General features: G+C 40.0%; 1 protein-coding gene across 1 annotated transcript in view; it reads left to right on the top strand.

The window, feature by feature from the left end:
* USH2A (usherin) overlaps positions 1-26332 on the top strand; it is a 1244521-nt gene that overhangs the window by 251370 nt on the left and 966819 nt on the right. The window contains exons 13-17 of the mRNA XM_060246775.1: positions 1799-2440; positions 4924-5110; positions 8996-9159; positions 12768-12926; positions 23329-23820. Of these exons, the coding sequence (XP_060102758.1) occupies positions 1799-2440; positions 4924-5110; positions 8996-9159; positions 12768-12926; positions 23329-23820 (1644 nt within the window). The remainder of the gene's footprint in view (positions 1-1798; positions 2441-4923; positions 5111-8995; positions 9160-12767; positions 12927-23328; positions 23821-26332) is intronic.

Below are 26332 nucleotides of genomic sequence, written 5' to 3' on the forward strand. Positions count from 1 at the left end.
AATTCTTTTTCCCTGTGTACTTCCGAATCCGTGTAATTCCGAATTTTTTTTTTTTTTTGCACATCCCTACTTCTAGACCCACTTGTGAACCTCCTGATGGCCCTTGGGTTTTTTGTGTTATTTTTGGCCACTGTGTGACACAAAGTGTTGGACTGGATGGGCCATTGGCCTGATCCAACATGGCTTCTCTTATGTTCTTACGTTCTTAACCCTATTTTCTCTGGAAAGCAAAGGACATTTAAAGGTTACTTGCTTGTTGTGGTAGAAACTTAAGTTCGCTCCTTTCTCTGCTCTCCATTTCTCAATGATCATTCTTAAAGGAAACAAGAATCAGAAAACCAGACATTTTCCTGAGGACAGGGGGGGGGGGGAGTTTGAGCAGTAGGTGGGCTATGCTGGCTGGGAGGGAACAATTCAGGGTAGGGCTTCCTTATAACAACCACTCATAACAAGGAAGGCAGAGTGGGTGATCCCCCCCCCCATTTTCCTCCTGGATCTATCCCCATTTGTTGGTGTAAAGTGCTGTTATAGTGGATCAGGCTCTCAACTGGGCAGTTTTAAGAGTAGGCAGGCTCTATACAACACTGATGTAGAGGCTCGCCAGATACCAACATTCTACTAGCAGTAGTGAGAACATTGCAGCTTGGTTGAACCTCTCTTATTCGCTGGCCAGCAGAGCCTGTTCCACATTTTCAATGCTCTTATTCATCTGTGTGCAGCCTGCAGTAAGCCTCTCTGGACTCCTGGTAAAAGAGTGAGAGCTGGGGTAGGGGAGGCTGGTCTTGTGGAAGTTGTTGCAGAGGTCACTATAGTTGTCTGGGCTTGTTGTGGGGCTTGCTGCAGTCTGGCCTGGTTCTTGTTTTGCTTCTGGCAGGCACCATATTGGCACATTTTCTGATGTTATGCTTTTTTTTCTTTTATTGTTGGGGTGTGTGACTGAGGTAGCCTGGTGGTCTGCTGCTGGCTGCTGCCTACCCCAGGCTAGATGTTTCCCAGTCCTACTCCTGGCTTAGTGCATTGCCTGGCTTGGTTCCTGTTTCAACTCTGGGCCATCTGCAGCAGGACTTGGAAGCAGAAAGGACATTAAGGCCCTGTGCTTCTGGGAGGGATGGGATGATTTTTTTTACTGATCCCACCCCCCTTCTGCTCATATGTGGTGGCGGATATCATGAAAATTATGCATGGACCTTTTTTAGCTCATCATCAGCTATCGTTAGGGTTTGTGTATTTTATGTGCGGCCCAAGACAATTCTCCTTCTAGTATGTTCCAGGGAAGCCAAAAGGCTGGACACCCCTGTTTTAGACCTCTCTGGGCTGTTGTAAAGATTATTGAGATAACATATATGAAGCACTTTGAAGTGCTATATTAATAAAGTATTACTATTAGTATATCCATTTCTGTAGATTAGTTTTGCTTATTTCTGGTTTATCATATAAACAAAGACAAATGGGGTGGGAGTCAGGGCTGGTTGTTTTGCAATCCAAGTTTTGTTGCAGTATTTGGCTTGGGGGTTGCTTACCTAAATCACCTGGAGATGCATATTCTGCAGGTGTCTTCCTGTTATCCTCCAACTTGTGGTGAGATGTTGTTTGGATTGCATAGGCTGATATCTGGGAAGAGCCATTTTGTGCAATGAGGTTCAGCTATGTGTTTTATTTTTGCATTTTAGCAATGATTCCCAGAATTCAAGTGCAAAGGCTTTCAGTTCTGCTCTGGCTGAAACTGTGCAACGTGAGGCCTTTGTTTCCTAGCACCCTTTCCATCTTAATTTATAGTAATATCAATTCTCTTTTTCAGGTCTTCGGTGTGATCACTGCAGCTCTGGGTACAAACTCCTCCAAAGGGTTAACGGAGATGGATGTGAGCCTTGCCACTGTCATGTCCATGGCTCAATGAATGCGTTCTGTGACCCTTTGACTGGCCAATGTAATTGCAAGGAATATGTCAAAGGACTTCACTGTGATACCTGCACTGATAACTTTTATGGGCTGGATGCTTCTGGATGTAAGCCTTGTGATTGTAATGAAGGGGGATCTGCTGCTGGTACTGTGTGTGATCCTCAGACAGGACAGTGTATCTGTAAACCTAACTTTGGGCAAAGGCAATGTAATGACTGCTTAGATGGGCAGTATAGAATGGAGCAAAATGATTCTTTAGCCTGCCTGCCATGTAACTGTGATAAGGCTGGAACAGTAAATGGTTCTTTGCTGTGTGACAAATCAACAGGACAGTGCCTGTGTAAAACTGGTGTCACAGGCTTTCAGTGTGACCAGTGCATGCCTCATATGTACAAGCTCCTTACTGGAAACCTTTTTGAATGTGAGATTTGTGACTGCAATCCTTCAGGGACATTACCAGCAACGGTCTGTGACCAGACAAATGGACAATGTGTTTGCTCACCTTACCATCATGGAAGACAGTGTAGTAAGTGTAAACCAGGTAAGGGAATAATAGCAAAATATTCCAGTTAATTGTTTATTGCTTCCAAGATGCCTTTCCCCACCTCTGGTGTGAAAGTGATTTCAGTATGGTCAAAAACAATAGGATTTTTAATATACTGTGAGCTGAACTCTATCACTCTACAGCCTAATGTGACTACTTCAAACACCTGTATATAGTTAGTCTGCATGCACTAAAGCCTCATTTTTTGATGTTTAAAGTAAGAAATTTATTTCAAAATGAATGTGTTATATATTGTACAGAAAAAGGGACATTTAGAACTCTACTGCATCGCAGAAACTTGGAGAGAGGTTAAAAATGCTGCTTAATCTCCATTTTTTAAAATTTTAAATTATTTTGATGTGTGTTAATAAATATGGCATGTCTGTTTTCCCCTCTAGTTTCTTCCCTAGTGTTACTTGACTTGCTGACCCTCAGTAGGAGGCACTTAATCAGAGACCAGGCTAGGATAGACAGAGAAATGATGTCAGGACTTCCTGGGCCAGTGGGCCACCTTTGTCCTTGAAAAGGAACGACAAAGATTTATGCTGCTCTCTTGTGCTTCTAGAAATGTACAATGTACAGCATAAACTGAAAAGAGTGAAATTGCTTTCATTTGCTAAATTACTTCCATTTGCCTTTTTCTGTGATCTCATATTTAAGATAGTGCAGGATTCCCCCTCTCCAGATTGTGTAGAGTATTCACATTAAAAATTGACTCCCCAAAGTCCCTCCCTTTAAAGATGCCAGGAAATGAGGGGAAACTGATAAGCCAATACATACCTTCCTGTTCCTTTGTATGTTAGAATTTTAATTGACAAAAAATTAGGAATACTTTGTGTATTTCAGAAAATTGGCAAGATCTTCCTTCAGCATTCCATGCCAATTAGGTGGAACATGAAAATAAAAGGTTACTTGTAGATATGCAGCAAAAACCAAATTTCATGAAAGCATGGTTCATCACTATATCTAACATTGTTTTAAATCATTTTCATACACTCATCTATAGACATATTTCTGTCTGCACATTTTACTTAATCCCAAATGAGCAAAATGACAGGAAGAGGGCATTTATTATATTAAATACGATACATGGGCCGTTTTCGCACTAGCGTTTGCTCCGGCGTAGCGCCCCATTTACCTCCGGATCTTCTCTTGGATTTCGCACATGTTGCTCCGGCGCTGCGCTTTGCTCCGGCGCTTCAGGGATTTTACGCCAGAGTATGTTTTTCAGCAAGTTGCCGGAGTTTCCGAAAACCTCCGGATCCACTCCGGATCCACTCAGCGGAGTTTCCTGTGCGAAATCCATCCACGCCGGATCGACTGCTTTGGGGGCGGCACCCTCTCCCTTTCCGTCCTCCCACCCCATCCACCCGCTTGGCCAATCATCAGCCTTTCGCGGCGCTTCCCCAAAGTGCCGGCACGGCCATTTTTTTTTTAAACTTCACAGTTTTGCGTAATAGCGATATTTCGAAATTAACAAATAGAAAAAAAAAACCCTCCTGGAATAGCCTCAATTGGCACTTCAATTGGTTTCGTTAGAATTTTTTTTTATTATTGACTTTAGTTGCGTTATTCCGCTGTTGCGTTATCTCGATAATGCGAAAACGACCATTGTTGGGGGGGGGGAATGTAGTGCCGGTGCGGGCCAAAGCGTCCATGTGTGTGTGTTTTAAAAAGGGAATGCCTCCCTCAGCTGTGCCACCAGGATTTCTGGACCTGCACAAAATCGCCATGTATAAAATGGGAAGTTGGAGTCCTGCATTCTTCTCCCTGGCTACATTCCGCTCGGTTAGAAAGTAGACGCGAGCGAGCTCCTCACACGCGCAACAGAAGGGGAAGGAGAGAATGGAGCGGGGGGGGGAGCTCTGGCAGCAGGAATCAGTCAGGTCCCCGTTGCAAGCGCCAGCCGGGGAGGGGAAAGAGAGCGGAGGAAATTTGGGGGGGGGGATCTAGTGCTTCAGAATTTGGGGGGGGGGAATCTAGTGCTAGGATTCTCCACTATGAATGCTTCCGTTAATACATAAAGGGCTGTGGAGGATTCTACAGCTGCAGCCAATCCATAAGCAGCAGCAGCACACGTGATGCGGTTTGTCCAAGAAAAGAAGGGGAGGGAACAGCTCGATGTTACGTTAGTACGTTAGTACGTCATTACGCAACCAGACTTGCGCTTAAAAAAAAAATGATTGACAGGGCATCGGACTCAAGCCGATGCCAGTGGGAAAACGATTTGAGCCGGGGCTTCAGGGAAGGCGACTCCGCAAAGAGTCACTAGTGGGAAAACGAGAAAAATGATCCGGACATAATTGCGCCGCGGAAAAAGGGGAGCAAACGCTAAGTGCGAAAATGGCCATGGAAAATATCTGAACTTCTTAAAATCTTTGCCATTGTTTATCATCCCATTTCTGCTAGACATCTATAGTTGCTCTGTTTTGTTTGCAGGCTTGTGATCACTAAGTTTTTACACTTTCCCCCTTTATTAGGTTTTTATGTGTCTCCGCACAGTGTTAATGACTGCGTTCCCTGTTTATGCCACACATCTGGTTCAGTGGATGTGGTCAGTTGTGACAGTCTCACTGGCCAGTGCACTTGCCAAGATTTCTCTGTAGCAGGGAAGAGATGTGATCACTGTAGAGCCCTGTATTATGGATTTGACTCTGAAACTGGAAGGTGAGTGTTTATTGTAGAAGTGAGACAGTTTTTGTGACTTTATATTTCTGTTTCATAATTTGTATTTTTATTGAGGTGTAGACCCTTTCATCAAAAAGTAAACTTGAAAATATTTCTCTGACTGTGACTGAAGGAAGGAGAAGCACTGGACTTCCATTGTAGGGCCACACGAAGTTTGGGAGCAGTTAGCAGAAGTCTTAATAAGCATTTTGGAGAGTAAGAAAAACACACTATTCCAGCTACAGTGAAAAGCAAGAGTTTGGGATCAAATTGTTACCTAATTTTATGTGTGCTGAAATCCATTAAACTTCCTCACAAAAAAATAAGAGTTTAGCATATAATGAAGTTATGAAGCACTATATTTTTTAATTGGCTAGATAGCTTTCTCACTTTCAGACCATTTTCTGCAGTTATGACAGTTAGTCTAAACAGAATCTCTGCTTGAAGGGCGATTTGGATCCGGTCTTGTAGATGAAAAAAATTAATACAATGGGGTGGGTGATCACCCTTTTCTCTTGATCATGAAAGTGAAAAAAGAGGCCATATTGTGGTTTCCAAGACAGAATGTTTTTTATTTATTCCCAAAGGGATATTACTCCATAAAACAAATTTGCAGCTTATTTTGCTTCCTTGGCTTTTATCAGTCTTTTAAAGGGTGTTGAACTCAGGAGATCACACAAGTAAGAGTTACTAAAGGCACTCTTTAAGAAGGGAGAAAGAGAGTTGCAATGTTCCAATGTTTGAACTATTCCCCCTCCAAATCATTTAAGATAGTTTGTCATATTTAATATCTGCTTCGCTTATGACAATTTAGAAAAAATATAGTTGTTACCTTCCAATTACAGTTGAATAATTAAACTGGAGTTAAATAGCAGTTTGCAGGAAGCTGAAAGTACAATATATTTATACAAGTGGAGCACCCACAAGGAGTTAATAGAATCGTAGAATCATAAAGTTGGAAAGGACCTCCAGGGTCATCTAGTCCAACCCCCCTGCACAATGCAGGAAACTCACAAATACCTCCCCCCGAATCACAGGATCTCCATCGCTGTCAGATGGCCATCTAGCCTCTGTTTAAAAACCTCCAAGGAAGGAGAGCCCACCACCTCCTGAGGAAGCCTGTTCCACTGAGGAATCGCTTTAATGATCAGGAAGTTCTTCCTAATGTTGAGCCAGAAACTCTTTTGATTTCATTTCAACCCACTGGTTCTGGTCCTACCTTCTGGGGCCACAGAAAACAATTCCACATCATCCTCTATATGACAACCCATCAAGTACTTGAAGATGGTGATCATATCACCTCTCAGCCGCCTCCTCTCCAGGCTAAACATCCCCAGCTCCTTCAACCTTTCCTCATAGAACTTGGTCTCCAGACCCCTCACCATCTTCGTCGCCTTCCTCTGGACCCATTCCAGCTTGTCTATATCCTTCTTAAAATGTGGTGCCCAAAACTGAACACAATACTCCAGGTGAGGTCTTACCAGAGCAGAGTAAAGCGATACCATCACATCACGTGATCTGGACACTATACTTCTGTTGATACAGCCCAAAATTGCATTTGCCTTTTTAGCCATCGCATCACACTGTTGACTCATGTTCAGCATATGATCCTTTTTGCACATACTACTGCTAAGACAAGTCTCCCCCATCCTATTGAGTTGCACAGCGCATCTCATTTCCTTCTCCCCAATTTCCCTTTTTCCTTCCCTTAAAGACCCAAGGCCTCTCCCCTTTTCTTGCCTCCTTTTATTTGCATTCACTATCCATCTTAACTTTATCTTACACCCTACCATTTTTCCTCCATCCCTATGTCTGGCAACCCCTCCCTCAGAAACCTCTGGCTGAGATGTGCAGTGCCAGCTGCCAGGCCAGGTCTTGTATGGTAAGGAACATCCAAGGACTTGTAAAATTGTCAGTTCCAGGTTGGGAAATATCTGTAGATTTTAGGAGTGTGGAGCCTGAGGGCAGGGTTCGGGGAAGGGAGAGACTTCAGTATAATGCCATATAGTCCATCTTTCAAAGCAGCCATTTTCTCCAGGTGATCTGATCTCTGTCATCTGGAGATCAGTTGTAATCCCAGGAAATCTCTAGCCACCACCTGGTGGTTGTGCAACAAAACAGAGAATCATGGATGACAGAGCAAGGGAAAAAGCCACAGGACTTCCATGATAACCAGCCTCAAAAATAAACAATAATGAAACAATAATTACAATTTTCTTCATGAATATGTATTATAAATACTTAAATTGTGTAATTCAGCAATACATAAATAACAGAACGCAGGGTCAGATTAAACCCTGTGGAGTCCTCTAGGCAGTCAAAATCTTGGGGGCCCCTAGCAAATTATCTCAGAGTTGGATGTGCTGCACCGCTACCTGCGGTCCCTGCTGCAGCCGGCAGGCACCTTATCAAAAGCTCTTTTGACAAAACTGCAGAGGAGAGACAGAGAGGCAAACTTGGTGACAACACCAGCAGCAGTTGCACCAGGCAAGTTGGGCAAAGAGCAGCTCAGTTGCTGGCTGTGTGTGCAGGCTGGGAGGGCTGCAAGCAGGGAGAAAACTGGGGGCGAGGGGGAGAAATCGGTCTGGGGCCCCTAAAGGCACGGGGGCCCATAGGCCAGTGCCTACTTGCCCTAATTGTTAATTCGGCTCTGATAGAACATCCTAAACCCAGACCCTCAGCTTGTAGAAGCGGAAATGAAACAAGGATTCAACTACGACCTTGTAGCTGTGAATTATATGCTCTCTGCATCTTGGAAATGCACAGTGAGAAGTTTGGGACTTTGTACAAACCATTCACTTCTAGAACAGCTGCCTGGACCTCCTCTGTTGGATACTGTGTGCATTGAATTGCCTCTCTAATAACTTTGAGGACTGTGGGTCTGGGTTTAGGATGTTCTGTTGTTTATGTATTGTTGAATTACACAATTTAAGTATTTATAATACATATTCATGAAGAAATTTGTAATTATTGTTTCATTATTGTTTATTTTTGAGGCTGGTTATCACAGAAGTCCTTTGACTTTTTTCCTGCACCACCTGATGGTTGGCAACCCTAAAGGACTTGTGAGGTTTCAAATCCCTACTCTGCCATGGAAGCTCACTGAGTAACATTGGGCCTGCCATTCTCTCTTAATCTAATCTATTAAATGTGCAGTTGTTGTGAGGATAAAATGGAGGGGATAAGAACGATGTAAACTGCCTTGGATTCCATATGTAAAGTCTGCTGTAGGCTTTGCCTATATTCTTAACTAAGGACAATGATTCCCTCTGACTAAAATATTGTTATTCTAGAATTACTGAAACCACTATGGGTGCTAATATACATTACAATTGTTACAAATATCCTTGTCTGAAGTGGCAAGACCTGATGAAGGTGTAAGAAGTTGGACCCCGACCAGCTCCCTGTTATCTTGTTTACTTCTCTAATGCAAGAAATAGACAATGTATAATGCAAGCCTGGAATTTCTAACTGTTTCTACTCTCGAGTGAAGTTTTTGTATGCTCTGAACAATATTATTTTGCGTTCGTATGCATTTCAAAATAGTTGTGCATATTAAATGGAGATATTGTTTTTTGGAATATAATCAAGAGAATACAAATAATTGTTACAGCAGAAAAGTATCTTAATATTTTTATTATTCATGTTGCTTTAAGTTGTTGCCTTGGATCCCAATTGGCAAAAAGCAGGGTACAGATATCTAAATAAATATTTTAAAACCTTTAAAGAGATAACAGGGTTTTTTTTACTACAGCCCAGGTTCAGGTTTTTGATTCACAGTACATTATTATGTGATTCAAAAGAAACCAGTGAATTATGCCCTACTGTGTTTGACTGAAGTGTTAATGTGCTTTCATTACTTTCTTGATTTGTTTTTGTTTATAGATGTCAGCATTGTAATTGTCATCCTGCAGGAGCCATTAATGGGACTTGCCATCCCATTAACGGACAATGTGTGTGTAAACTATTTGTAACTGGCTCAAAATGTGACAGGTGTGTTCCCAATGCTAGTAATTTGGATATTGACAACCTATTTGGCTGCAGTAAAAGTAAGTGTTGGATTTAAGAGCATATATTTTGATTCAGCTGTCTTATTGGTTAAACAATAACTAATATTCTTAGTTATCCATTATTCCATTTTTATTTTTTTTGTAAAACAATTTTATTATTCTGCAACATATTATATTAATATTCATATTATATTAATATATTATTATTATTAAAAATTTAGTACCAATACATTGCATCACATTTTCCACCTCCCTCCCCACCTTTTCATGACCTCCACCGGTACATTTTACTTAAAATACAAAAAGAAATAAAAGGTAGTTTTAACAGTTTAGGAATCTTCATAAAAAATCTTATAACTATAGTAAAATAAAGATAAGGAAAGAACCATTTGATATAATTATTATCCTTCTACGTTAAACCTTTTTTCTATCTTTATTAATATTTTATTTCTTAGACCACATGTTTTGCATCAAAGATGCAGCACAGGTTTTTGTTTCAATGAAACAAAGCCAGCAGTATTACCAGCAGTATTCCAGAGGCTTATGGACATAGTTCATGATGATGAGGTTGGGCTATGACTTTCTCTAAAGAATATCTCTTTCCTTGTACCCCATTCTAATCTACAAATATGACCAAGAGTGCTTTGTTAACAAATGACATTATCATTTGTCCACTCAGTTCAGATTTTGAGAACATGTGGAGATCCAGTTTTGGTGGCCTCATTTATTAAATTATGTTCTTTAGGGCATTTATCAGAGTTATAGTGTTAAAGCATTGTGTGATCTTTTCACTTTGTTATAGGCACAGGAGTACAGGGATTAAATAAGTGCTAGAATATTTTGAATTTATACAGAATATATTTGAGATGGTAGTAGATGTCAGAAAAAAGCATGTGTTGTGGTCAGGTCAAATACTTGGTCCTATGTAAGTCATTAATGATTTGGAGTTGGGAGTAAGCAGTGAAGTGGCTAAGTTTGCAGATGACACTAAATTGTTCAGGGTGGTGAGAACCAGAGAGGATTGTGAGGCACTTCAAAGGGATCTGTCAAGGCTGGGTAAGTGGGCATCAACATGGCAAATGGGTTTCAACGTGACCAAGTGCAAAGTAATGCACATTGGGGCCAAAAATCCTAACTATAAATACAAGTTGATGGGGTGTGAACTGGCAGAGACTGACCAAGAGAGAAATCTTGGGGTTGTGGTAGATAACTCACTGAAAATGTTGAGACAGTGTGCGACAGCAATAAAAAAGGCAAATGCCATGCTGGGAATTACTTGTGTCCTGGTCACACTGATGGACCACCTGATGGTGTATGGTTTTTTTGGGGGGGGGCACCATGTGACACAGAGTGTTGGATTAGATGGGCCATTGGTCTGATCCAACATGGCTTCTCTTATGTGCTTAAGTGCCATCAAAATCACTATTAAATATTGTAATGGATTTGCTACCATGAACCTATCTTTTCAGTCCCTGCTTCCCAAGTAAATTGGACCCGGCAGAATGGAGAATTGGCTTTTTGATGCCCTAAGTGAGCTGCCTACTAGTGCCTCCCCCCCCCCCCCGAAGTTTAAAAAAAAACATAATTGTAGGAGAAATGAAGAAACCTGAAACTATTTGCATGTTTAATTTAGAGTTTTTTATCTTAAATTTTATTTATTTTTTTTTAATTGTGAGATTGAGCAATAAAAATTGTGACAATAGTACTTCCTTTTAGCTGGAGGTGCCAGGAACGACCTTTACATGAGTATTTTCTATCTGATCCTTTTAATTGGAGGTGCCAGAGACAGCAGCCACCTACTTGGCCTACTCCCACACACCGGCCATGGGTGGGATGATTGCTAGATATGGGATAGACCACGTGGGCCACATTTTAAAGGTCAAGGTGTACTGGACTAGCAGTTTCTAAGAATTTATGTTGTGGTTCTAATTTATACCAAAACATTTAGTCCCCAAGGAGATGTTTTCAGCAGCTTTGACTTTACTTGACTTCCATAGCCTAGAATTTTGCTCCCTAAAGAAATAAATGGCTATGTACATGTCACAATCATAAGTGATGGGTTGGATCCAGCACAGTGTTTCTGTGGGCACAAGGGCTTCAATTTGTCAATTGAAATTAACTTTTTTTAGCTCTCACCTCTTTCAGGAATCTAAATGACCCCTACATTTTTTAGAGTGTTCTGGTCTGCCACTGGATAGGGCAACCAAAAAAGTCGGTCTTCAGGGGCAGAAGTCTTTGCACCCATAGAAACTCTGCACTAGATCCAACCCAATTGCTCTGATTACTAAGCTTCTACAAGCAACAGCATAGGTACATCAGAGATTTCAGAGCTATGGTACATTCAGTATCTGACTGACAAATCAGAGCTTATGTTTTAAAAAGTGGCCTGAGGATTCAGTAGGATTCCCCAGTTGGGGAAAACTCAACAGATCCTGATGTGTGCAAAAATCTTGTGCACACACATGTTTAGATACAGCTAGTCAAAACATAATTCTGGCTAGATTTCTATAGTGAAATATCATTGCTGGTGTTCCTCCTTATAATAATATGAAATTTGTATTTCAAAGCTGTGAATGTTAGCATTTATGTAAAATGTGGGTGAGATAATAATATGATGTAATAGCAGCAGGGTCATTAATTGTTACCTGCACTATTGTACAAAAATATGATATAATAACTATCATTTCTCTGTTGGTTTAAACCATCATGTTCTCTATCGTTGTGCTTTGTTAAATGAAATTATGCATATATTATAACAAGTTGGATGGAAGTGCATCTTTGAGGGAAAACATACTGTTATATTTCAAACTCTGGGTTAATCCACAATGATGAATAGATATCATATTAGCAAATATGGGGATAGTTGCACTGAGGAAGGCAGAGGGGGAATAATTGTCCTCTTCTTCTTCCATCATTTCAATATTGAACAAGCAGTCCAATCTCATCCCCTTTCACTTCATCACTTCACCCCTGATCTGTGAAATTATTAGTCCACATAGGTCCCATGATCCCAGGGATCCCAGCCTCAACGTTTCTTGTTGGAACTGTTGGAAAGTGCAGGCCATGGGAAAAGTCTGTGATCTTTGTGCTCATAGATTGCTGTATCCAGGCCTCGGATTCAGTGGGAGCTCACAGAAGCACAGCTCCTGAACCTTTCTGAGATTTCCACCTCCTCCTTCCCACCTTGTCCATTGAATTAGTAGGTGCAGCTGCATAACAATCCCTGGATGAGCTCCACCACCTATTTTTCTACAAAATGAGCCCTGGCTGTATCTAACCCATGTATTCAAATCCCTACTATTCTGTAAAATCAACTGGGTAGCTGTAGAGCAGTCGTAGGGCAATTCTCCCATAGCCCAGCCTACTTCACAATGCTGTTGTGAGCATAAAACAGAAGATGATTCAATTAAGTATGCTAGTCTGAACTCCTTTGAAAAAGGGCAGGCCAATAGATAGATGATATATTGTGTCCTTTTACGTCTGGAAACTAGAATAAAGCTTCCTTACTACTTTTCCAGGAAAAAAATATTGCTTTTCTTATGGATATAAAGATGAGTCACATGTTTATAATTTAAAGCATGACCTTAATTTTACCAGTGTGTCTAATGCTGACTTTGCTGCAAAAATATGTCATTATTTTATTCCAGCTCCTTCCCAGCAGCCTCCACCAAGAGGACAAGTTCTAAATTCTTCTGTTATCATGCTTTCTTGGAATCCCCCCGATTCTCCAAATTCTAACTGGTTATCTTACAGTCTCTACAGAAATGGCAGTGAAATCTATACAGTGAAGGACCATTATCCTTACCGTGAGTGCTCATGAATACTGAATATGTATATTTTACATTTAAAATACATTCTTCTATTCTTCATCTTTTTGTGCAGTTGCCATTCTCACCTGGGATAGTATTTGCTTGTTATCCAGATGTTCTTCCATATGGAAGCTAAAAATAATATCGTGGGTCTGATTTTTCACAAACTACAAATCTTTTTTGACTTCTCAGTACATTTCACAGCCTTGGGGACGCTATTTAGATGGAAAGTTAGCTTGGAAACGTTTTAAATAAAAAATAAAATAAATTTCTCATTCAGATTTTCGTGTTCTACCAAGAATCTTTTAGTTATTTGAATCCAAACCATTAGGGCTTTAAAAGTTATAGCCAACACTTTAAACTAGGCCTGGAAACAGAATAGAAGACAATGCAGATACCATAGGACTGGCATACTGTTAGGCATGTGCTGAAGAGGTAAGAAAATTATAATTATCTGCATACAATTGTACAGATCAATTCTTGTAGATTAGTGTTCTGATGCTGTTTCAAAGTAGTACTACCATAAATGAGCAGCTTCTGTTAAATGAGCAGCGTTAACTCCCTGCTGGTTGCTTAATCATAGACTTATATAGACTGCTCAGCAAATCATTATTTTCCAAAACCACAACTGATCTTTTTCTTTTTAAAAATTACCTTTTTGACATTTCCTGACAATCATGATAATTAATGATGTGAAAATAATCTACTATTTGGCATTTGAACACTAAGAAAAATCTGCTAATGCTGTCAGATTCTTATGTTTATGACTTTATTCTCAGTATGTGTATAGCATTTATAATACACACAGGGGACACCACCTAAGTGCAACTGCATGCATACAGGTCTCAGCACTAAATGAGGGTTTGAAATTACAAGTGTAGAAGCATTGAACTTTTCAAGGAAAATTAACAATAGTCTCCAAACCTGGACTGATGATTTGACTGATGGCTTTGCAACATTACAGTAAAATGATTTTTAAAGTTCTTCTGTTAGAAGCAAAGAACACGGAATAGATAAACTATGAGATAATGGAGAAAAAGAATGGTGTCTTAAAAGGCACAGCAACCTATATATCAACTTAATCATACAATACTGACCTTAACGGATTACAAATATTAGACCTTATCAGATTTCCCATGTTCCTTTCCCATACTGTTACTGAAATTTATTATGTGCAGTATTCCAATCCTCCTTCATTCTAGTTTAGCTAGGAACATTTATAATTGGGGAACTGGACTATGTGCTAAAGCTTTTAGCTTCTTGTGTTTATTTCTGTCTCTCCCCCCCTCCCCTCTTAGTATTACCAATTACCAGGTGCACTAATAAAATACTGCAAAACAAAGCAGTCTTGGTTTATCATTCATATAATTGCATCAAGATTCTTTTTTATGCAGTAGAACACCGATGCATGCAGGTACTTATACATGTTCAAAAACACAACTGTTAGTCTTGGCTATGTGGCAAGTGAGCCTCACACTAACAAGGACCTAACTGTCATGACTGCTGCTGCTCTCTCAACTGCAGTGGTGTCTCTAAAGGCAACAGCCTGTGCCAAGCACGAGGAAAGGAAGGAGCAATTGAGGAATGCTATGGCCTCCTGGCTGCTCTGTTGTTGGCTCAGGCAGCCGTCTCAGGCAGCTTAGCAAGGCAGCTGCACTGTGCAGCCCTCTTTACCCTCCCATCACTGGTTGGCATTTGCAGGCCTGTTTGTCAAGCATGAGGGAAGAAGGGGCACTGCACTTCCCTATGTACTCTGCTAGCTCTGCCATGGGAAGCTAACCAAGAGGCCTGTGCTGTGAAGCAGCCTGTGATGGACAGCAGGCATATGCATGCTTAGAGGCAGTGTGTGTGAGTGACAGCTAATGCAACTGCAAATGAATCACAGCTAATGGAACGCATTCTGATTAGGGAACTGTAGCTAACTGTTGAGAAAGGGGGTCTGTTAGGCAGTTGGAGAAGCTGTTGGAGAGATTTATTAATTGATTGATTTATTAATTTTGTATCCCACCCTCCACAGCGAAATGGAGTTGAAGAGTGAATGAAGCAGAGAGTGGTTGTTTTAGAGAGACTCTCTGGCATGAGGAGATGAGTCTGTTTTGTTTATTTATTTATTTATTTACTGCCCTCCCCGCCAAAGGCAACCTCAGGGTGGCTCACAGGTTAGGGTCACACATTAGTGTGACCAAATAAAATAAGACAACAATAAAAACATAAAAACAATTCCTAAAACATTTACATGTGCTAATATCATGGTTTCAGACAGCAATTAAATTCTAATGGTGGTTAGTTGTTCTAAGAGGTCCCAAGATCACCACAGCATGATGAGGTAGTATTTTTATGGGCCAGTCCCATTGCTGCAGGTGTTACCATCATGAAAATGCATGGCAGAAGAGTGCTGTTTTGCAGGCCCTGAGGAACTGTGGAAGCTCTCACAGGGCCCTGACCTCCTCTGGCAACTCATTCCACCAGCTAGGGGCAGCAACGGAAAAGGCCCTAGCTTTCGTTTATTTGAGCCTCACTTCTCTGATGCTGGGAACTGCCAGCAGGTTTTGAGACCCAGACAGAAGTGCTTGCTGGGGCATGTGCAGGGAAAGGCAGTCCCTAAGGTATGCAGGACCCTGGCCATATAGGCTGTGAAGCAGCCTGTGATGGACAGCAGGCATATGCATGCTTAGAGGCAGTGTGTATGAGTGACAGCTAATGCAACTGCAAAAGAATCACAGCTAATGGAACTCATTCTGATTAGGGAACTGTAGCTAACTGTTGAGAAAGGGGGTCTGTTAGGCAGTTGGAGAAGCTGTTGGAGAGATTTATTGATTGATAATGATAATTGATTGGTAATGGTGATTGGTAATTGGCACCTTGAAGCGAATACGGTACACTATCAGTAGCCAGTGCAACGCTTTCAGCACAGGTTTTAGAGCCAGTGTGTGCAGCTTTGAATATCAGAGAGGCTGTCCCAAAAAGTTAAACAGTCTCTCTTTGTGTAAAACAAACACATCCTGAAATATTTCTCCAAGTTTAAGCTTACTATACAATAGAAATAGACTGTCAGACTGGAAAATAGGGCTTTGGCAATTGATTTAGAGGTGGCATTGAAAGGCCCTAAATACACCAAATGTTCAGGTTATTTATCTTAAAGAGGAGATAATAACAGTCTTGCCAGGGAAAGTGCTCTAGTGGATCGTCTGAAACAAGAAAATGATATTGGATTATACCCTGCCTTTCACTCTGAATCTCAGAGTCTCAGAGCAGTTTATAATCTCCTTTACCTTCCTCTTTCACAACAGACACCTGTGAGGTAGTTGTGGCTGAGAGAGTTCTCACAGAAGCTGCCCTTTCAAGGACAGCTCTGCGAGAGCTAGGGCTAACCCAAGACCATTTCAGCAGCTGCAAGTGGAGGACTGGGGAATCAAATCCAGTTCTCCCAGATAAGCGTCCACGCACTTAACCATTACACCAACGGAACAAAGCTGAGAACATCCTCAATACAGAGTGATTATAAATTGGAAAGATTATGAGGAAATCTGGAACCAATAACCTCTAAGAAGAAACCTTTTTAAACATTTGAGATACCTTTAGTGAAAGCCAACAAGCTATAAGTCTAAAATCATCTCTTATGAATTCAGCAACCTAAGAGGCAATTCTGTGTTTATATTTACATTTCTGTCTACCTGTTCCACATCCCTAACTTTATGTAAATATCAATTCCCTTCCCTGCCAGTTTGTTCCAATAAACCAAAAAACTGTTTAAAGCTTTCCTGGTGCCTACTGTGCCAACTTTCTGAGAAGAAATATTTGACAACTGAAGCAATGACAGGGTGATCATTTTAGTGGGGTGATTAATAAAGTGGTCGCCTTGTCACACAGCCCTTTCCATCTCATTGCTGGATGGGGCTTGCATCAGTGTTCACAAAGCATGATGGAGGGGGGGGGGCACTTTTCTAGATGCTTCCATTGCATTTCCCCCCATTCTTTTTAGAGTAATGAAGTAGGGGTGAAAGGGACTGAAGGAGAACAGGTGAGTTGTGCTGGCACTTGTTAAGTCAATAAAAACATAAGAAGAGCCCTGCTAGATCAGACCAGCGGTCCATCTAATGCAACACCTTCACACAGTGGACAACCATCTACTTTAGAGGTCCAACAATAAGGAGTAAAAACCTTCCTCTGGTGTTGCCTCCTGGAAGTGGTATTCAGAGGTTTACTGTGGAGGTGGAGGTTCTCTTTAGTCACCATGGCTAGTGGTCACTAGGGGTCTGCAAAACAAAACCAGTATTTTATGGGTTTGGGTATATAGAACCCCTCAAAAATGGCATTTACTATAGGGGAAAAAGCTGTTACATGTTTACATCACAAATATAAAGTTTAGAAAGATCTTATATGCATAAAAGAGAGAAACAAAAATTACTAACTGTAAGTCACAAATTGCTTTCTAATTGTCTAACATTAATGTCTTAATATTTGATGATAATTTCTATGAATTGAGACACATACAGGGCTTTTTTTGAGTAGGAATGCAGTTCCAGCTGGCTTGGCATCAGGGTGTGTGACCTAATATGCAAATGAACTTCTGCTGGGTTTTTTTCTACAAAAAAGGCCCTGGTCACATATAAATCATAAGTTCAAACCAGTGTATTGAACAATATATAACATAGTTTCCAAAGGTTTTTTGAATCTTGCATAGATTTGCCTTTCAATAAAAGAGAGAATGAGTCCAGTTCTGCTGTCTCAAATAGTTTCTCAATTAAGTCTTGTTTTTTTGGCACCTCTTGATGTTTCCATCGTTGCCCTATTAAAATCCTTGCTGCTGTGGTGATATGAGCAATCAAGTGCTTTGTTTCCTTTGGATATTCACTGGGAAGGATATTCAGTAAGAACAGTTCTGGTACAAATTGTATTTGAATTTTCAACACTTTCTGCAATAGTTCATGTACCATTTCCCAGTATTTCTTAACTATATCACAAGACCACCACATATGATAAAATGTTCCCACCTGGGAAGTACATTTCCAACACTTATTAGAGACATTAAGATACATCTTAGATAGTTTTTATGGATTGATATGCCATCTATAAAACATTTTATATACATTTTCTTTAAAAGTAACTGCTCTAGTCAATTTTATTGTAGATTTCCACAATGTTTCCTAAAATGCCATATCGTTATGGCCTATATTTTGTGCCTATTTTATCATACAATCTTTTACAATTTCATCTTGCATTTTCATCTGGAATAACAGAAAATATTTTTTTTATCAGTTTTGGTGAGACCCCAACATTATCTTATCAAATCCATATTGTTCTGTAGCAAAATCCACTACTTTATCTTATTCAATGTGTAGTCTCAACCACCAGTCCATAGTCATGTTCTGTAATCTGAGTTGATCTTTCATCTAACTCATTATTTTCTTTCATGAGATCCTCATATTTCAGTATCATATTTTGAGTTAACAATGCTGGTGAAACAAAAGCTTCTACTGGGGAAACCAATTTTGGAATGTTTTGATTTTTTTTTTTTGTTTCATCCATGCCCATGTTGAGTTTAGGGATTTTCTCAATAGATTTTTAAAATAACCATGTCCTTCAATTTTCTGATACCAAGGATAAGAGTGACATCCCATGGTAATATCATGGCCCTCTAATAATAATAGTCTTTTGTCACTCAGTAGCATCCGTATTCTGACTCAAGTCAATACAGAAGCTCTATAATATAATTTCCAATCTGATAATGCAAAACCAGCTCTTTCCTTAGAGTCTTTTAAGGCTTTTAGTTTTATTCTTGGTTTTTTGCCTTGCCAAATATACGTTGCCATGAATTTGTTCAGGTCATGAAAAAAATTCTTCGGCAATCAAATTGGAATGGTTTGTAATAGAAATAGTAGTCTTGGTAAAATATTTATTTTGATTGCTGCAGTCATTCCAATTAAAGTTACATTCAAATCTTTCCAATTGTCCAATTTTTTTTAATTTAATTTAAAAGCTTATCATAATTAGCTGTCTTCAAATTAATACATTTGTCTGATAAATAGATACCAAGGTATTTAACTTTCATTTCAAAAGAAAATCCTGATTTTTGTTGTAAAAGGTCTATTTGGTCCTTTGTCATATTTTTCATTAAAATTTTTGTTTTCTGATAATTGATTTTCATGCCAGCCACAACACCAAATTGTTCTTATTTTCTCATCATATAATCAACAGAATCTAGACGTTGTTCTAATATAAATATTAAGTCATCAGCAAAGGCCCGAAGTTTGTATTGTTCACCTCTAATAATTGTGCCATTAATATTTGCATCCTCCCTAATCTGATTGTTTAGTAATTCCAAAGTCAAGATAAAAAGCAACGGAGATAGAAGACAACCTTGCCTGGTTCCTTTTTGGATCCCAATTGACTCGGTTAAGTCTCCATTTACACTTTGATAGGTGTATGTAGCCTGGATCTTTTTTAGAAATTCAGTTTTACAATTCATTTCCTCCAGTTGTTGCAGCATAAATCACTAATTAACATTGATGAAGGCTTTTTCCACATCTAAAAAGATTAATGCCAGCTGTTTATCAGGATGCATTTCATAATATTCCATTATATTAATGTCTCAACTTGTCCCAATCCTTGCCTCTTGTTGCCAACCCCCAGGAGCTCCACACCTACCAAATAGCCAGCTCAACCGCCTGAGGATGCCGAGTGGTCCCACAGCCCATGGCGTATGGCAGGAGTGGCTCCAGGCCATGGGGCATGGCTGCAAGTCCGGGCGACCTACAATGCTGGGGTGACGGCTCTGCCCAGCTGCTGAAGACCTCTGTCAGCACCAGAGAGCCTCAACAGCTTCAGGAGGAGGCAAACCACCCCTGCACCGGTTGCCCTGTGGCCTGAGACAAAGACAACATGGCCCCAGACAGACCGAACCAGAAGCATGCCCAGCCCCACCCTGTAGGCAGTGTGGGAGTCCTTCCCTCTTATGAGGGGGTGGGGTGAAGGGATTGGCAGGGGGTGGGGAAAGAGGGAGTGGGGAAATATAAAGGGAGAGAAGGCAGTGAAGGGAGGCGATGAGGAAGGGAAGAGGTGATGCCGGAGCCTGACAGAACAGACAAGCCCATTGAGAGGCTAGGGGCCAGGTGTACTTAAACTGGCCTCCCACTTGGTCTGAGCCCCCCCCCCCCCTGCTTGCCTAAAAAGAAGGTCCCCCGAGCAACCGAGCTATGGCCACCTGTGGGATGCGGCCACCTGAGGAGACGGAGCGTGACAATTACATATTGTTCTAACATTATCAAAGATTTCAGGTTTTCACGGCTGGTAACATCATTAGGGTTTGTAGAATCTTTCGGGCTCAAGTGCCATGTTCTACTGGAGAAAGTTTTTCTTCCAGACGTTTCGTTCTTGGCTGCTGAGGATGTTCTCCGCAGCCGAGAACGAAATGTCTGGAAGAAAAACTTTCTCCAGTAGAACACGGTACTTGAGCCCGAAAGATTCTACAAACCCTAATGTTCTAACATTACTACTCAAATGTCTTTTTGGAAGAAAACCAGCTTGATCTTGATGAATACAGTCAGGTTAAACTTCTTAAGATGTTGTGCAAAAATTGTTGCATAAATCTTGTAATTGACATTTAGAAGCGAAATAGGTCTATAATTCTTAATATCTTTCAAATCAGCCGCTTCTTTCAGAATCAGAGAGATTGTAGCTTCTTGCCAAGAAGAAGGAATCGTTACTTCATCACATATCTTATCTAAAAGATATTTGAATGGGAGTGAGAGTCTTCAAAAGTTTTGTAGAATTCCACTGGTAAGCAGTCTGGACCAGGGGCTTTCTCATCTTTTTGCATTTCAATCACTTTAACCAGTTCTTTCATTGTTATAGGATCATTCAAAGCCTTCTGTTGATCTTCTGTAAAAAGATTTTAAATTATGTTGCTTAATATAATTTGCTTGGATGTCCTTGGATGGTTGCTCACACTTATATAATCTTTTATAAAATTGTTCCACAATCTTTACCAATTCTTGCCTTGTATATCTCTCCTTATTGTCTTCTCCTTTCAAAGCTGTGATGGTACTTTTTGCATTTTCTTTCTTAAGTCTTAATAGGCAAGCCAGCTTCCTGGCTTATTGGCATTTTCAAAATCATTTTGTTTGGCAAATTTCAACTTCTTCTCCACTTCTTCCACCAACAATAGGTTAAGTTTATGTTGCAGCAATTTTATTTTATGCAGCAGTTCTATCTTTGATGGTTGTTGCTTCAATATATTTTCATTGATCTTTAATTGGGTAGTTTTAACTTGAAATTTTGAATTTTTTCTTTCTTTTGGAGGAGTATCTAATATCCAAGCCTCTGAAATACACTTTGCTTGCATCCCACATTGAGTGCATTTTCACATCTTGAGTAATATCTTGTTTTTAAAAGCCCTCAAATTCTTCCTTAGTTTTTTGAACAAAATCTTTGTCTTTCAAGATCTGCGTATTCAGATGCCATCTTCTGTTATTTGGGAATTCATTTACCGTAACTCTATTGTTAACAGACGATGGTCTGAGACAATTCTTGTATGAATTTTGATTTCCCCCAAATCCTTCATCAAACCCATAGACATCCAGCACATATCTATTCATGACCAAGATTGGTGTCTAGCTGTGTAAAAAAATTGCTCTAAAGTCACCAATTATACAATGTTCAGCATAATCAAAACTTGCCAATTTACTATGTACTTCTTTAAAGAAGTTATCTTGATGTTCATTTGAAGCATAAATGTTTGCTAATAAAACTTTATTTCCATCCATTGTAATCTCTACTAACAAAATTCTTCCATCATCTGAAGCAAATCAAAATTGTGGATTTAATTTGTCTTTAATGTAAACTGCTACAGCTCTTTTTTTCTGTTTAGCATCAGAGGCCAAGAATATAGTCCCAATTTTTTTGTTATTAAGTAGGTGCTGGTCCTTTACAAATATATGAGTTTCTTGTAGGCAAATTATATCTGTTTTAAATTTAGATAGGTGAACAAAGGTTTTCCTTCTCTTCACCAGAGAGTTAAGACCATTTACATTGAGTGAAAGAATAGTAATCTGTTCTCTAGCCATTATGTCAGTTTTTCTTTACTATCTTTCTTTATCTTTTCTTAACTGAAGTCTTGTTGGATACAGCCTTGGATCTTGAGATCATTCTTGAGAGAGCCAGTTTGGTGTAGTGGTTAAGTGTGCGGACTCTTATCTGGAAGAACCAGGTTTGATTCCCCACTTCTCCACTTGTAGCTGCTAGAATGGCCTTGGGTTAGCCTTAGCTCTGGCAGAGGTTGTTCTTGAAAGGGCAGCTGCTGTGAGAATCCTCTCATTTTCACCCACCTCACAGGGTGTCTGTTGTGGGGGAGGAAGATAAAGGAGATTGTGAGCCGCTCTGAGATTCAGAGTGGAGGATGGGATATAAATCCAATATCATCTTCTTTCTTCTCTTCTGATGACTCAGCGTGATCTGAAGTCTCATGCTCTTCTTCGCCTTCACCACTCTTCTTGTCTTTCTCGGCAAATCACTCCAAAAAATTCTCAGCTTTAAAGGTTGAAGTAATTCTGTGTCTTTTACCCTCATATGTGAAGACAAGACCTTCCAGAGTTAGCCAGGTGTAGGCAATAGCTTTTTCTCTCAAAAAAGATGACGAAGCATCTCTTTTGTTGCATTGGCCATTCAGGATGTGTTTCTTTGTTTTACTCACAGAGAGAATAATTAACTTTTTGGAATAGCCCCTCTGATATTCAAAGCCACACACACTGGCTCTAAAACCTGTGCTGAAAGCATTGCACTGGCTACCGATAGTGTACCAGATTTGCTTCAAGGTGCTGGTCATTACCTTTAAAGCCCTATATGGCCAGGGTCCTGCATACCTTAGGGACCGCCTTGTGTTGTGCTTTATTTGAGGGCTGGGCGGGCAATAGAAGTCTGCAGAAGAACATCCCTGGACGTTTACATAGATTGTTTCATGTTTTATCTGAAAACTCAGATCTGTTCTATCCCTTCTGTTAACATAAATTTGAGCAGCCAGCAGACAGAAGTGATATCCATAGGTCTATGGTCAAAGTAAACAAAAACATTTTTTTCCTTTCATTTAGAAGATGCTCGTGGAACTGAAAAGCCTGGAGCTGCACCTTTATATTCTGTAGTTCCACTAATGCTCACGTGACGTTGCACAAAGAATGCTGATAGCACAAGGGAATGCTGATAGTAAAATATTACTCAATTTTAAAATAAAGGCTTTTCAAGTACCCCAAATTACTGAGTATTTAGTGTAGCATATAAGATGCAAATCATCTTTTGAAATACAAATATTACAGTTATTGAAAATGAATTTGGAATAAGAATGTTTAAATATGGAGTTTCTCAGTATTTGGCAACTGAGTTCTAACTTTTTATGTGTTTATTACAGGCACCCAAGTCTTCACTGACAGCTCTTTGGTTCCCTACACCTTTTATTCATATTCCCTTGAGTCCAGCAATGTTCACAGTTCTACAAGAAGTGCAGCTTTGACTTACAGGACAAAGCCTGGAATACCTGTAGGAGACTTGCATTTAAGCTTACTTCTTCCTATTGGGCCATATTCTGTTTCATTCAACTGGCCAGCCTTATCAAACAACTCTGGTCCTATAGAGAAATATATTTTAACGTGTGCTTCAATGGATCTTCAACCATGTGGTCAATATGAAGGCTTAGAAACCTCTGCCACTGTTTCAAATTTGGATCCATTTACAAAATACAATTTCCATGTTCAAGCTTGTACAAGTGGGGGATGTTTGCTAAAGCAGCCAGTGGCAATAATGACTGCACAAGCCGCTCCAGAGGAGCAACTACCTCCGGTCATAGAAAGCACCAGTTCTACAGAATTATTTGTGGAATGGTCTCCACCAAAGAAACCAAATGGTAGGATTCAAAGTCTGTATTTACTTAAAGATAAATACATATTTTGTCTGAAGACCTGAAATGCTTTGAGGGCTTTAATATAGATTCATATTATTAATTCTGGACAGACTGTTTCATGTAGACACTGTGGAAAGAGATCAGCATGAGCACAAAGTAATCTTGTTCCAACTCTCTGGCTGGCCTTTTATGGTGTGTTCCTTCGCAACATGTCATCCATTGTTTTCAGTGTAGAAAACCAGAGAATGTTAGGTACTGGAAAGGAAAGGTACTGGAGAAAGAAAAGATGACTTTATTGAGCATTATGTTGATCTTCTCTCACAGGGCCCAGCTAACCATGGGGAAGGGGTGTACATTGTCTATATTAGTGTATTTACATAGTGGGAAGGTGACATGGTATAGCCCAATCTCAGAAGCTCTTGACAGCTAATCAGGGTTGGTGCATAGAGGAAACACCACCAAGGAGGATCTGCAGAGGAAGGCAATGGGATTCTACCTCTACTTCTCACTTGCATTGAAAACCCTGTGCTCTGGTCACCATAAGTTGGTTCTGACTTGATAGTATATGTATAATATGTGTTTATTATTTATTATTCATATTTATTTCCAAAATTTACACCCCACCTTTCTGCCATTACAAGGACCACCAAGCAGCTAACAATTTAAAAGATGCATGATAAAATTGCATTATAAAACTATTATAATAAAAATATTAAAAATATATAATTAAATTTTAAAGTTTTTAAAACAGCATTAAAACACATACAGAACAGTAAAAATACATACGAAATATTTTTACAAAACATTGATTAGGAAGGAGGGATCATTTGAAAATGCCAAATGAAACAAAAAAAAAATATTCACTTGTGGAAAATGGCAGCAAAAGGAATGTTCCTGGGGAGAGAGTTCCAGAGTTTTGGTGCCAAGACCTAGAAGGTCTTTTCTTGGGTTGCCACCTGCCTTATATCATAAGGCGGGGCAGTTGAAATGGCCTCTGATGATGACCTATAATGGTTGGACAGGCTCATATGGGATTAGGCAGTCCCTCAGGTATGTTGGTCCCAAACCACATATGGTTTTGAAGGCCAAGACCAGCACCTTGAATTTTGCCCAGAAACAAATTGAAAGCCAGTGTAGATCAGTCTAGACTAGAGTGATATAGTCCCTATGATCCACTCTTATGATCCACCTCATTCAGCAACCTGGCTGCAGTGTCCTGTACCAGCTGAAGTTCCCAAACACTCTTCAAGGACAGCCCCGTGTAGACTGCATTGCAGTAATCTGGATACCACAGTGGCCAGATCTTTTCTGTCCAGAAAGGGCTGCAGCTGTCTAACCAGTCAAAACTGCTAAATAGCCCTCTTGGCCATAGCTGCCACCTGCTTATCCAGCAGTAGGCTTGAATCCAAGAGCACCTCCAGACTAAGGACCTCTTCCTTCAAGGGGAGTGTAACCCCATCCAGAATGGGTGACCCTGAAATTGTGTAGTGCAACGCAGGAGTCCAGTAGCACCTTTAAAACCAATGAAGTATTATTCAGAATGTAAGTTTTTGTACGCATGCATACTTCATCAGACAATGGAATGGGGTACAGTGATCAGAGCTATATAGCTGGTAGGTCATGGTTTAGAATGCAAAGTGGTATAAAGTTAGAATCCGATGGCAAAATTAACAAATTGAAAGAACATTTGGTCTGGATAGCATTTGTGTGGGAAACCAATAAAACAGTAACATGTCAGAATGGGAGAATGAGGCAATAAATGCCTGACCGTCTGCCCACCAGTAGCAGTTCCATCTTGCCAGAATTAAGGTTCAGTTAATTAGTATGCATCCATCTCCAAACTGCCTCCAGGCATTGGTTCAGGGTTTTTACAGCGTCCCTGGGAACACCTGGAAATGTAAGACAGTGTCACCTGCTTATTGGTGACAACTAAGCTCAGATCTCTAGATTTCTTTCTTTCTTGCATTTATATCCCACCTTTCCTAAATGGGCTCAGGTTGGGTAACATCAGAATATATAACATTAAAAACCAGTCAGCATATAATAATTAACAATTGGATTAACAACAAAAATATTAGCAGTAAAAAGATGGTGATATCATAGTTCCAAATTCAGAATCCCCCTATCAGCTGATAGCAAGAGTCACTCCAACTCATGTTACATCAAGACTGCATATGGGTGCATGGTCAAGGCAGCTTCTGTGCAGAGATGGATGTCCACTGCCTCAATAAAAAAAAGTCTGCTGAAATAGCTCCATTTTATTATTAAAAACAGTTCTTCTGCTAATTTCCAAAAACTTGTTGGCAATTGAAGACTTTTGCTTTTAGTCTGTTTATGCATTTTTTTTGTCCAATTGCCTGTCAGAAACTGCGTTGAAATCTTGTATTAGACAATATTCGACATATTCCAAATTTGATAACTTAAGACACAAGTCTTGAAAGACTTTCTCTTGTTGGGCATTTAGAAGACAGATATTTGCCAGTAAAATTTTTTTTATTGTCCACTGTAATTTCCA

This window comes from Heteronotia binoei, chromosome 1 (genome assembly GCF_032191835.1).
Source record: "Heteronotia binoei isolate CCM8104 ecotype False Entrance Well chromosome 1, APGP_CSIRO_Hbin_v1, whole genome shotgun sequence".
Taxonomy (NCBI): Eukaryota; Metazoa; Chordata; class Lepidosauria; order Squamata; family Gekkonidae; genus Heteronotia; species Heteronotia binoei.